General features: G+C 50.1%; 3 protein-coding genes across 4 annotated transcripts; 1 reads left to right on the top strand and 2 right to left on the bottom strand.

Moving 5' to 3' along the window:
* Positions 1-1,017: 1,017 nt before the first annotated feature.
* On the top strand, positions 1,018-5,389 carry LDX57_010017 (ABC transporter ATP-binding protein; the record flags this gene model as incomplete). Its single annotated transcript, XM_046091758.1, has 11 exons — positions 1,018-1,110; positions 1,173-1,360; positions 1,423-2,079; positions 2,127-2,406; positions 2,461-2,607; positions 2,661-3,408; positions 3,458-3,627; positions 3,677-4,206; positions 4,260-4,375; positions 4,431-4,621; positions 4,688-5,389. The coding sequence occupies 11 exons, from the start codon at positions 1,018-1,020 to the stop codon at positions 5,387-5,389; spliced, it is 3,822 nt and encodes a 1,273-aa protein (XP_045947735.1).
* A 731-nt stretch (positions 5,390-6,120) lies between these two features.
* LDX57_010018 (uncharacterized protein) lies at positions 6,121-6,703 on the bottom strand (the record flags this gene model as incomplete). Its single annotated transcript, XM_046091759.1, has 2 exons — positions 6,121-6,554; positions 6,613-6,703. The coding sequence occupies 2 exons, from the start codon at positions 6,701-6,703 to the stop codon at positions 6,121-6,123; spliced, it is 525 nt and encodes a 174-aa protein (XP_045947736.1).
* A 1,588-nt stretch (positions 6,704-8,291) lies between these two features.
* On the bottom strand, positions 8,292-12,621 carry LDX57_010019. Of its 2 annotated transcripts, XM_046091760.1 has the most exons (4): positions 12,399-12,621; positions 9,761-12,330; positions 8,608-9,707; positions 8,292-8,511 (listed from the first exon to the last, which is right to left on the bottom strand). In XM_046091760.1, the coding sequence occupies exons 1-3, from the start codon at positions 12,553-12,555 to the stop codon at positions 8,787-8,789; spliced, it is 3,648 nt and encodes a 1,215-aa protein (XP_045947737.1). In that variant the 5' UTR covers positions 12,556-12,621; the 3' UTR covers positions 8,292-8,511; positions 8,608-8,786. The 2 variants fall into 2 exon arrangements, with proteins under 2 accessions (XP_045947737.1, XP_045947738.1); XM_046091761.1 differs by having other exon boundaries at positions 8,608-12,330.
* Between the last annotated feature and the right edge of the window lie 810 nt (positions 12,622-13,431).

Raw genomic sequence — 13,431 nt, forward strand, 5'->3', positions numbered from 1 at the left:
ACCGTGTCCAACAGGGCTCTGAACTCGGAATTACTTTTTGCTTCATGTTGCGAACCAACAATATTGTGCAGGAAGTTGACTGCGAACGATGAGTGTGCAGAAAGTGACGACTCCCCTTTAAGCACTGTTTCTTTTTCTATCAAATTCTCTGGGCGAAGGTCCTCACTATGCCCTTGAGACGGTCGAGGTGGCTTCGTGGGCACGGTCAACGTCGTGGTTGGGAATGGGTTCTGGGTAGATGGTGACGCTTGTGCTATGGGCTTGGGTGTAGAAGCGTGCGAAGCAACTAGCTTTTCCACAAGATCTCCCAGTCTGTCGAGTCTGTTTTCTATGAGGTCGATTTTGCGCTCACTGTAGACAAAGATCAGTAAGGGAGTCGGGAACTAGGTAACAGAAACTGAACTATTGCGATGATATCAGGACACGGGCCTGCTTAGGCCGACCGATCGTCTTGGTAGAGACACAGTTCAGGCCTGCGTCGTAACAATTCGAACAGGGTGAGGCGCGATCACAGCGTATCTTTGGTAATCAGTTGGATGTCTAGAATGGTTGCTGCGTTTCTGACCTTACGACTGTGGCAAGGGTCACACTGGATGCGGTCTTAATATCTGTAGGTAGTAGAAGCGTCGGTTGAGCACTTACCGCCCTTTTGGACAGAGAAGTGCTTTCTTGGGACATTTTGTGCCAAGTGAGTTCTAACTAAGTAGTGGTTGTAAGTATATGTCGAAACGCAGGGTGGATTTCTATTAAACCATTTCTATGCGGAGCCCGCGGACTCCGGAGCCCGCGAGTTCCGCTGTCCGATGGATGCCTTCAACTGCTTCCTTTTTGGTCCGGACTTCGGACTGCCAAGCATCACGGAAGATGAATTTGATCCTCTGCCATCGCCACAGGCGTATACAGACAGCCTTAGGGGCCATTTTCTATCCTGTTATAAGATGGCTGAATCCCTCCCTAGCCTGGCGCCATGCCTCCATCTCGTGTCCATACGCACTCGTTATCTAGTCGAAAAGAACCATGGCATCACTAGACGCAGAGAAAAGCGTCGAAAGTTCAACGATCACGTCGGATGCAGACTCTCCTAAACAATCTGCCTTCAAGTCTTATCTGGTAAGTGGGCCGACACTGCAGAGTTACTCTCGTTTGCTAAGGCCACCCTTTGCTGCCACCAGAGAATCTTCAGTTACGGCGAGACAATCGACTATGTACTTGGGACTATAGCTCTACTCGCTGCCATTGGTTCGGGCGTTGCTTTGGCCATGGTAAATCTCGTTATAGGCGACTTCATGACGATCCTCAGCGGCTCTACTATCGGGCCAAACCTCCCGGATGACTTCATGCCCAAAGTCAGCAAGTATTCGTGAGTTGCACCATTGAATCGGTATCTGATAAAAGTTTCACGGGCTGATACATCTTTGCTAGGCTATACTTCGTTTATATCGGTATCGCTCGGTTCGGTTGCACATACCTATATGCCTCCCTATCCACCTATGTCGGGCACAAGCTCGTCCGCAACATTCGATACCAGTACCTCCGGTCCGCCCTGAGTCAAGAAACTGGGTACTTTGATCAAGGCATCAGCGGGTCAATATCCATGCAGGCTACATCGAATGGAAAGCTCATCCACTCCGGTATTTCCGAGAAGTTGGGTATCCTGTTCCAGGCCGTTGCGACGTTCCTTGCAGCTTTCATTATAGCCTTCATCAGCCACTGGAAACTAACGTTAATCATCATCTGTATCATTCCGGCGCTACTTCTCATCGGAGGTGTTGCCTCTTTCGTCGACGCTGGCATTGAGACAAAAATTCTCAAGACGTATGCCCAGGCTGGGACCTATGCGGAGAATATTCTCGGTGGCATTAGAGCTGTTCACGCATTCAACCTTCGGCCGAGGGTTGTTCAGAAGTATACGCAGTACCTGGACGAGGCACACAGCCTAGGAATGAAGAAGAATCACTTATACGGAGTGATGTTCGGCGGAGAGTTCTTTGTCATGTACGCCGGGATGGGATTGGCGTTTTGGCAGGGAATTCAAATGCTGGCTCGTGGTGACGTTCCTGACGTGGGAACTATCTTCAAGTATGCCCCGTTGCTGTTTGTGCATGCTGTATGCTGACTAGACGGAGGGTGTTGTTTTCTGTCGTCATAGCGGCCAGTACGATCACTACCGTTGCCCCCCATACAGTCACCTTTGGCCGTGCTGCCAGTGCCGCCGCAGAGTTGTTTGTCTTGATTGACAGAGACTCGGAGATCAATGCCCTCGATGACTCTGGGACAAGACCGTCGGACATAGCAGGTGCCGTTGAGTTTGAGAGTGTGAAATTTTGTTACCCAAGTCGGCCTAACGTCTGTGTACTCGATGATTTCTCTCTTCGGATCCCAGCAGGCAAAGTCACTGCTCTTGTTGTACGTGAGATGTCTCTATAATTCCGAGCGCTGCTCTGTTAACGTTCGAGATAGGGCTCCAGCGGTTCCGGGAAGAGCACGATAGTCGGACTGCTGGAACGCTGGTATATCCCCGGCTCTGGTAAGATCACGTTGGACGGGGCCAGGATTGAAAGCTTTAGCTTGAAGTGGTTACGTACCAATATCCGACTGGTGCAGCAGGTATGTACAACCCGACCAGCGCGATATTTTCCGCTTTTAATAACCCTATCCAGGAGCCCGTTCTCTTCAATGGCAGCGTGTTTGACAACATTGCCAGCGGACTGGTAGGCACGGAATGGGAGACTGCCCCCTATGAGGTGCAAAAACAGCGAGTGGAAGACGCAGCAAAGCTTGCATTTGCACATGATTTCATATTAACACTGCCTCAAGGCTACGATTCACAGGTTGGTCAGAAAGGGGGCCTGTTATCCGGCGGGCAGAAACAGCGGGTTGCCATTGCACGCAGTGTTATATCGGAACCAAAGATTCTTCTTCTCGACGAAGCAACAAGTGCCTTAGATCCGCAAGCTGAAGGTATCGTGCAACAGGCGTTGGATCGTGCCGCTACGAATCGTACGACTATTGTTATTGCTCATAAGCTAGCGACTATCCGCAATGCTGACAATATTGTTGTCATGTCGAAGGGGAGGATCGTGGAGCAAGGACGTCATCAAGAACTGGTCTCCCTGGGTGGCACTTATGCAAAGTTAGTCAAGGCACAAGATCTCTCTGCCACACAGCCCACTGGCAATGCCAAGGAGATTATTGAGAAGGAGTCTATTGATGAAACCTCGGAGACTGTTGCACCCCTACAGAAATATCGGACGACCGTGGCCCAGCAATTGACAGAGATGCAGCAGCGGGAGGACTATAGCCTCTATCAAAAGACAGGCCTGATTCGCAGCATCGCCAACTTGGTCATCGCGACCCCCGACTTGAAGTTCTGGTATTTGTTTACCCTCATTTGCTGTGTGATTGGAGGTAAGTGAAGCTGCTATGACCATCGCGACAAGTGTCTAACCTCTCCCAGCTGCCATTTACCCCGGTCAAGCCTTGCTCTTGGCCAACGTAATGGACATCTTTTCCTCCGATGACATCGTCGGTAGAGGTAACTTTATTGCTCTCATGTATTTTGTCATGTCGCTTGGTTGCATTCTCATCTACTACGGCCTCGGCTGGGCCACCAATGTCGTCGCTCAGGTGGGATTGTTCAATCCGCCATTACTCACTTGTGCTAATTCCATCACAGACCATCAGCAAGACATTCCGTCATGACATTCTGAATTCAATTCTTCGACAAGACCTCCGCTTTTTCGATCGACGCGAGAACACAATCGGCGCACTGACTGAACGACTCGACTCTTACCCGCAGTCGATTTTTGAAATGATGGGCTTCAATGTCGGCTTAGTAGTGATGTCAATAGTGAATGTGCTGGCTTCGAGTATCCTAGCCCTGGCAATCTCGTGGAAACTAGGCCTTGTGGGCGTCTTTGCTGGACTACCTCCTATGATATTCGCCGGTTACGCACGAATACGCCTGGAAACTAAGATGGATACTGATATAGGGAGAAGGTTTTCGCAGAGTGCTTCTATAGCTTCGGAGGCAGTGCTGTCTATCCGCACTATCTCGTCTTTAGCTTTGGAAAGACCGACTTTGACAAAGTATACGAATGAGTTGGATTCGGCCATTCGTTCGACTACTATTCCGCTTCTATTCACGATGATATGGTACGCGTTGACGCAGTCAATTGAGTACTTTATTCTAGGCCTTGGATTTTGGTACGATCTTCATTCTTTGTCTATGGCAGAGCATCGGACTAACTCAATTTTAGGTGGGGATCAAAGCTGATCAATGATGGCGATATCACGTTCTATCAATTTATTGTTTCCTTCATGGGCGTCTACTTTTCAGGCCAGGGAGCAGGTCAGCTCTTCAGTTACTCAAGTAGTATGTCTGCTTTCCCCAGCATTTCTTAGGGTATCTACTAACATCCTCTCCCAAGGCTTCACAAAAGCGAACTCAGCTGCAAATTACTACTTTTGGATTACAAAACTTGAGCCAATGATCCAAGAAACAGACAAGAACCGAGATAATGACCCTCCAAATGATTGCAACTCCATCGGCATGCAAGATGTCCACTTCTCTTACCCGTTTGCACCAGACACCAGAGTTCTGAATGGTGTCTCATTGAACGTATGGCCCCTTCTCGTATCGCCTCAACACTTAGATAGGTATCAATAGCTAACTAAGCCATCTCAGATCCAAAAAGGCCAATTCGTCGCATTCGTAGGCGCCTCAGGCTGCGGCAAAAGCACCATGATATCCCTCCTGCAACGCTTCTACGATCCAACTCAAGGAACCATCACAATCGACTCCACCCCTCTCCCTAGTCTAAACCCGCTCGGCTACAGAAACGAGATCGCCCTTGTCCAGCAGGAGCCTACTTTATTCCCGGGAACCATTTTTGAAAACATCTCCCACGGTTTAGATCTAAAGGATCTCCCACCACCAAACACAAACACAAACACGACCTCGCCTCTCCACTCACAAATCGAAACCGCCTGCCGCGCCGCCAACATCTGGGACTTCATCAGCTCTCTCCCAGACGGCCTATCCACGCCGTGCGGCACAAGCGGAAGCCAACTCTCCGGCGGCCAACGCCAACGGATTGCAATTGCGCGAGCATTGACCCGCAACCCGAAGATCATCTTACTAGACGAGGCAACGAGTGCGCTGGATACGGAGTCTGAGCAGATCGTCCAGGCGGCGTTGATGAATGCCGCGACGGATGGGAAGAGGATTACTGTTGCTGTTGCGCATCGGTTGTCGACTGTGCGTGAGGCGGATTGTATTTTTGTGTTTTTGGGTGGCAGGGTTGTGGAGATGGGGAGGCATCGGGAGTTGGTTGGCATGGGGGGTGTTTATGCGGGGATGTGTGAGGCTCAGAGGTTGGATATGTAGGGTTTAGGTGGGTGGGTAGGGGGTCAGGTTTGTTTATGGTTGTCTGTAATAGAGCTCGAGGTTTGGTGTACTCTGATCTGCTGTTTTTGGGGTACTGGGTAGTTATTTTCTAATCTTTCTATAGTAGGAGAGCTGGGGCTCGTGGAGCTGTAAAGCCTTAGATTTGTACTTATTACTCATTTAATATAGATAGTATCCTCGATCGCTTCAAATTAATCTTACCTCTACTTGTATCAATCACTAAAGTCGTTCATATCGGACCCTATTTATTTATAATGACCAGGTGTTGGCAGAAATACTCATCTGGCGTCCTTCAGTATCAAAAAACCACATGATAGCTTGCTTCGTGTAGCGCGGGTTTGCCCCAAGGTCCATTGATGCCCTATTATTGCATGGTACGGTTCACAGTAGGATATAGCTCTGGGATTTCTAGTTTACCCGCTGGAGGGATGGAACAGGCCCTATAGGTATTCCATATGATCAAAAGACCGCGTTTATCGAAACAGGACTCTAATCCCTTTACTGTCTTTTCTCGCAACAGGAATGATGAACTCGGATGCAGTGTCAACGTCTCTCTCGCGCTCCGTCTCATAGAGTTCAATTGACGGAGAGTCTTTTTCTGTAGGAAGACCGTACTTGCGAAAGATACCGGCAACGAAGTGGTAGAGCATACAGTGCGCAACGTTGATTCTAGAGTGTATTCTATTAGCCGAGAAGTAAATGAGCCGGCATCAGAGAAGAACCCACCCAAGACATATCCTCGTCCCCTTGGAAAACGTAAGTAGATAGCGGCTAAGCTGTGGATTTTCAAGCCATCTCTCCGGAACGAACTCGCTTGGATTCGGAAACAGTTCGGGATTCATGTTAACGGACCGAGCGTCCATGCTGATTGAAGTGCCGGGTGCGAAAGTCGTGGTGGTACCGGTGCGAGGATCAATATACTGGAGAGGCTTATCGGGCGATATCCGCTGCATACGAAGAATGCCCCCAGGGTGCATTCGAAGTCCTTCTTGGATTACCGCAGAGAGATAGGGCAGTTTTTCAAGCTCCGAGAGACTCATAGGACTGTCTGGGTTGGGAAGGGCCTGGAGAAGCTCTGCTCTTAGCTTGTTCAGTTTGTCTGGGTTGGCGAGGAGTTCGAATATTAACGGAGATGCGGTTGACCCTGGACATTTTTTTTGTTAACAGCATGCTATTGTATCGAAGAAAGGGGATATGATTACCGGTCGTGGAGAAACCTGCAAGGATGATTAATTCGGCTTCTTGGTGTAGTCTCTGAACTGACTTTTCAGATGGAGGCATTTTGGCCTCCATGATCTGGTTAAATATGGTAGTTTCTTGTTTCTCAGTCGGCGCTTTTGCGGCGCGTATCTGGCTGTTCCATTGCTGGGGTACAGTCAGTATTATTCCCCCAACAAAGAAGAAGCACAATATGATGAAGAACCCTTAATGAGAACTCACCTGATGTAACTCAAACAAAGGCGCCAGCGCAGGTGTCATCCACGCCACAAGCTGAGGAGGTTGGAGTCCTATAAAAGCCCGCACTAATGCAAAATTTCCCATAGCATGTGACAGCTTGAAGCTTTTATCCAGAGCTTGGAAAAACGGGCTACTGAAATCCTTCCTGTCCACACAGCCTGTTGACCTTCCAAAACAGAAGCTTGCGACAATATCCGTCGCCGCCGCTGCAATGGCCTCGTTTATTGTGGCCACTGTTCCTGTATCTCGGTGCTCTTCAAACCGCCTCAGAAGTTTTTTTCAGGGTATTCTGGACGATGTATTCTCGTTTACGAACGCTTTGTTTGGAGAAATATGCGTTGAGAGGTGCGCGTCGACTGCGGTGGAGGTCGTGTGGGATTGTGCCAGCTGTTGCTAGTGGGACTGTTTGTTTCAATCGCGTGAGAATCTGTGAAAATCTATAAACGAGATAGAGAGCTTCACCTGCCACTGATCTGGGAAGCCATGGATCTTTATCCCGTTTCTGTAGAGGACCGGCGAACAGCACGTCAACAAACTCGGGATCGTTGCAGTGTACTTCGTTTGGTTTTATCCGGACGATTGGTCCTTGTATGAGTCTGAGCATTTAATACAGATTCACATGGTAGAGATGCACATACCATATTGTTTGTGGAGTTCGTCAATCTTGAGGAAATATTCGCCCCTGCGCCAGACGTCGTAGTATAGTTCGTACCACCGCGTGAGGGCTCCAGGGTGTTAGAGACATCAATTAGCAGTCAACCAGTTGTACGGACACTAACCTGCTATCTTCGGTCCAGGAACATTGGCAAGAGGATGGATATACACTTCCAAAGTGTGTTAATTCAAGAGAGAGAGCTCAATTGGGGTTTATAACACATACGTCGGTACACTCCCAGCCCTATGAGGTATGTTCCCCATCCAACCGCGACCAGACATAAGAACATAGGTAATGTCAAGTTACCCAGCCCAGGTAGTTGGTCTCGAGAGTTAGAAGAAAGAACAGCCATGGTGGCGTGTTGAGAGTCAATTCGTAGTTGAGACCTCTTCAGTATCTTATCAAGGCAGGGAACACTTTTATAAGTAACGTGATATTACAGAAAGTGCTGAGATATTGATTGCTGTGCGGAAGGAGATGATCCACTTATACATCAATATAGATGTGTGAGATGACGCCACTGACCTGATGATCCAAACCCCCTTTGAGGGACTGGTTAACCGGATAGTTCTGACCCTGACCTTGGCTATTCAGACAGCCTGTTACTTAATTAAGAAGGCGGCGTATGACTTCTGATTGACTATCGAGCAGAAGCGATAGCGATCGGTCTTTGGAATACCACCTTTCTGCAGAACTTTATCTCTTCTGTCGTCTAAATGCCTTCGGGATTCAGGGACCATATAGAATTTTCTAGGACTACTTACGGCGTTTATAGTCTCGGGTTTATGGTGATTAGGAACATTGATAGAATCTATAGTTCCTTTTATTTTGACTACAATTTTCAAAGTGATTTGGGAAGACTACACAGACAGAGATATCATTTAAGTATGCTACCTTTGTACAGATTTTTTTTGAGGGGCTCAACATCTCGAGCTGAAAGAGCCGAAACGGATATAGCAATGAACAAGGCAGAAGAAAGGTTAATCTGCTAGAGAGATGAAGAGAGAAAAGCTGGCAAGGCCCGTTCCCTGTGATCATTCATGCAAGGAACACAAAGGAGTCCTAGTAATTGAATCGGACATACTGTTTGACCTTTAGAGGATGTCGGCCGGACTTATAATTAGACTTTATCCACTTGAAGGAAAATAAAAGAGTCGAGGTATCTAGAAAATCCGGTGCGACGTATTTACTAATGTTCTCCGTAGCAATAACGGTATCAAGGCAGTCAAGTCATCAGGTATCGTTTGTCCATTTCCACCTCAGTCAACGCGGGTCACCAGCTCCAACCATATCCCCGAATTCACTTCCCTCGTCAGGCTGAGCCGGTTGACTCTGCTGACCCGAACTAGGAGAAGACCCTTTCAGCCGACGCACGCCGTCTCCTTCCTCGACCCAACCGCCCACTTTCTCTACTCCCTCGATGTATTCCGTGCCAACACGCAGGTTTAGCCCCGCGCTGAGAGCGCGTTCGATGCGCGTCTCGCGGGACTGCGAGACGAGGACCCGGAAGACCTGCGCCAAAAAACCGCTGAGGATGTCAACGCTCCAGTCGTCTGGGACAAGGCGGAGGACTTCGCCGACGTCGAACCATGAGGCGAAGCGGGCGAGGAGGTCGCTGGTGCGCTCGAGGCGTTCCGAGAGGTCCTCGATGCGCAGGAACTCGTCTAGTAGATATCCGAATAGCTCTGTTTGGAGGGGACGCTCGGCGAACTCAACTAGTGCACCGGTAGCACTGGTGCTGCGGGGGCCGCCAAACAGGCAGTACCTTACGGCGGAATCGTAATCGCCTAGTCCGTGTGTAAGAAGACGCAGGGCTTCGCGGTGACGGCCCTGCAGTCCGTCGAGGATGACTGACTCGGAGACGAGTACGTTCTGGAAGGGCTCAATTCGAGCGAGGACGGCGGGGATGGAATATGTGAGGGTGGGGGTGGGGATGGAAGAAAATTGGCTAGTGCTGCTGCTGCCGCCTCCCAGGAGCTGAAGGAGTCGGAGACGAGACTGCCACCATGGTTCGGAGGGGGTGTTCTCAACGATGAAATTCATGTAGGTTGGCTTGGGCGGTTGAAGGGCGCGATAAGTAGAGTAAGATTCCGAGAGGGACTCTCGCGCGGCTGGTGAGGACTCAAGAACGGAAAGCACGGTATCAAGATAATATGATAAGAGGTCGTCGGCGTATTGAGTTAACTGTAGTTATTGGTTAGATGCGAAACTTTCACGAGGAGAAAGGGGAGACGCACATTCTTCGAAAAGACGAGGTGTTCAAGATACTCTTGCACCGCATTGGAAGCTCGCTCCTTGAGTAAGCCGACGACGTCCCCAGGCTCCAGTTTGACTCGGCTGGTGTGGTCCGCGAAGACTTGGATACCCAAGCCTGGGTTTCGCTGAGCTAGCCAGGACCCGTACTCCTCCACAAGCTGCGCATCCTTAATTTTGACTAAATATCGGCGCATCTGGATCTCAACTCCAGCCGGGGACATTTCACCACCGATATCCTCCTCGCCCTCAATGATCCGTCGCCACGTCTTCAACACATTGCCTGACATCTTTTGACTTTGGTACAAACGACTCAAGATGAATAGCCGCTTGTAACTCTCTAAGAGGGCCACGGCTCGATCGAAATTCCCTTTCCAATTGTCAACGAGCCGGTTCAACTCAGCTCGCACCGGGGAAGCCGAGCGCTGTTCAGGCGTGAACTTTGAGTCTTGCTCGAGGAGGAGATGCAAGAGAGCCCCGTCAACACTGTCGAACACATAAGTCTCGTCTGTGATGCTTCCGTAACCCCGTTTCTGCTGCCATGAAACCAAAAAGCGTTTCACCATGTTCAAAATGTCACTGTCGGAGGTGGCATCCCTGGCGGATTCATCTTTTTCCTCTCGTTGGATGTACGTTTCCACGATATCTGCAAGCCCAGCGTGAATCCAGATTCCTTGAGGGCCCTGTAGTACCTCGCAACGAAGGAGGGGAACCAGTAACAAGGCTATACGGGGGTCCAGATTTCCATCCGTTAGTGCCTTTTCTGTCATTTTGATCGTAGTGGCTTCATGTCGGTGCGCCGGGTCCATGAAAACTAGATCGCCGAAAAGAAGCAGGCTCGACTTCTGCTTGATATAGTTCAATCCTAGAAATTCCGCCTCCGATTTGGGCTCAGATTCTTGGACCAAATCAATGATGCCCATGACCACATCGCGGTCCAAGACCTCGTGTTCATTGTCCTCGGGAACCTGGGCGTTACCCAGCGCATTGTCAAGCTGAGTGGTTAATGGGTTTCTCACGACCCGCCATATAGTGTTTCCTGACCACATAATCAGACTGCTTCGAGCCTTGCCTAGGTCGCGGGCTATCTTGGCCTCTTCGGCATTTCGATCCGCTTCCCAACCACCAGATTTATCCTTCTTAGCGCCATCAGGGTCAGGTTCAAAAAGTTCTTTTTCTTTCTGCAGCTGTTCGATAGATGCCTGAGTCCGCGGGTCGACTACCGAGATGTGTGGAGACAATGATGGTGTCTTCAAACGAACCATCTGCATTACTTTCCCCAATTCTTGTACCTCCAGTTGACTAGGGCTAATTGTATGCGCAAGACCAACGTGAGGAACTTGCACGTCCTGGGAGGGTATCTCTACCCAGCTTTTTTGGCCCTCGGCCTCTGCTGGGTCGGCGTCCCATGGTTGTACTTCGATGCGTTTGCGCGGGTTTCCGTCTTCGTTGGTCTCCATCACGGCGAGTATGAGCTCGTCGCTGGTGTCATCAGGGGCTTGGATTAGATTGTTTTCGTCGCCCTTGTCGATGACAAGTGACTCGGGATACCTATGGAACGTGATCGTGCCGCGGTCCACATCGCCATCCATGTTGACGAACATCCCAACACCTGGCTCCGTTGTGTCCGTCCCTCTAACGAGCAAAAATTCCGAGGGGGTGGGAGAAAGAACATGCGGCTTCAGCTGCGTTGACTCTTTAGGCAATGCCGGGAGCTGTTTCGAATCATCGCCAGGCCTAGAGTGCTGTTCAGAGGATACTCTAGGTGAGGCACTGGCGTCTCGCTCTCTTGACCGCGGTCGAGTCGGCGTCCCCGAATCCGGAGACAGTTCAGGCGTCCCGGAGCTCGACCGGTCTTGAGAGCCCGGGTTTGGATTCGGATGCAGCATGCCTGCTAATGTATTCAGGCTCGAGCTCCTATTGTGCCCATGGCTCTCAGTCGGCGGAGAGCTAGCGAGTGGTGGTGAAGATACTTGCGGTATGTCTTCCGCCTGCCCGGATCCGAGGGCTTCATTCAAGAACGAAATGGGGAACAGAGGGATCTTTTGTTGATGTTCCACGTCAAGGAGCGAGTATGTATGTCCATCAGCGGCACAGGAGATTATGCCCCTGCGCGACGCCACCAAGCAGCCCGGAAACTCGATATTCCTCCGGAGTCGAGCCCCGTCACCGATCCGCACCAGCATGATCTTATTCTGGGCACCGATCATGATCACAGGATCTTCCGTATCATTGGGATCCGCGTTTAGATCAAGACCCCCAATCCAGTGACAATTGTGGACTTTGGTGTTTCCAAAAGCCGGGCTGAGCTCCGGTAACATGTAGAACGTGACCGTCCCATTGCAGAGCACACATGCTTTGTTCGCAGTCGGCAGAAGGACGATCCGTTGGATCCCCGGGGGATTCGAGGTTGCTTGCGAGTTCTGAGAGAACGGGATAGGTAGTCTCGAGGCTAGGATGAAGGAGGATTCGTTTGAGGTGTCCGACGGATCCGGGGGCAGGCAGACAAAATGTAAGATCTCGGCGGCGGAGGTTCCGATATAGAGATTGCCATCTAGCAATGAATTGATTAGCAAGCATGATATGGGATAGGCTGGTATAGCTTCCATGCTGAAGACTCACTCCAATACTCGACACAGGTAATGTAAACATCGTCATTGGGATCGTCGGCCGTCAGAGGTACTTGGTCGAATAAAGGTCGCAACATATAAGGAGCAGCCTTAGGAGGTCCAATCCTCCGCCTTTTGCGGGGACTGGTACCGTCATCTTCGGACACCATGGTGAGACCAGCTCCGGTGTCTCTCTCAGGTCACGGCGAGATCATGGATGAGTGGAACGTTTCCTACGGCTGCGGAGCGAACGGCGGGAGTCTGGGAGAGCGCCGGAGCGGCCTCGCAAGTGGACCCGGGGAGGTTTAGCGTGGCTGACTCAGGCGGAGGTGCCTGCCCGGATGAGTTTAGCGTGGCCTACAGGTGCTATGAAGTATACCGTTTCTATAATCTATTTACTAGATAGACCATACGGTGTACTGTTAGATATGTTGATTTAGCCTTTGGTATTCATTTCATCCTTGTAAAAGGTAGAAGCAGGTTATTGAGAATATCAAAATCTCACTACTGCTGATCCAACCCAAGACACCTTAAGATCCAGCATTCACCGGAGTACATCAGTTGACAGCTGATAACATGGACCCTTGAATACCCTCGATTGTGATTGAGAAGCAAAGATAGAAGAGAGAGCGAAATATTATGCCATTGAGGGTACTCTTTGTTATGATGTCATGTGTACTACTCTTGCATACGCCGTTGTATCGGTGACACGTGATGGCCACTTGCAATTGCAGTGTACCCAATCGACATGTCACATTCGATGAACTGTACTCCCGGTCTCTCATATCTAATAATACACCCCTAATAATCCCTTAATTTATCAACCCCCCCTGGTGGAGGAACAACTTCAATCTAAACATAGACGGGCTGACGCGGTCGGAACATCCTCGGCCCGGGTCTCGGCCTCCGTATCGCATGAACTGGCGACTCCGTGGCTCTGGTGGCCTTCTTCCCCTCCGCTGAGGTGCTGAAGTTTGTTGGTTCTTTTTCTTGATGGGGGTGCTACTCTGACTATCCAGGTCTTGAAAGCGAAGTCTAAAAAAGTT

Source organism: Aspergillus melleus (assembly GCF_016097325.1).
Source record: "Aspergillus melleus strain CBS 546.65 chromosome Unknown contig6, whole genome shotgun sequence".
Taxonomy (NCBI): Eukaryota; Fungi; Ascomycota; class Eurotiomycetes; order Eurotiales; family Aspergillaceae; genus Aspergillus; species Aspergillus melleus.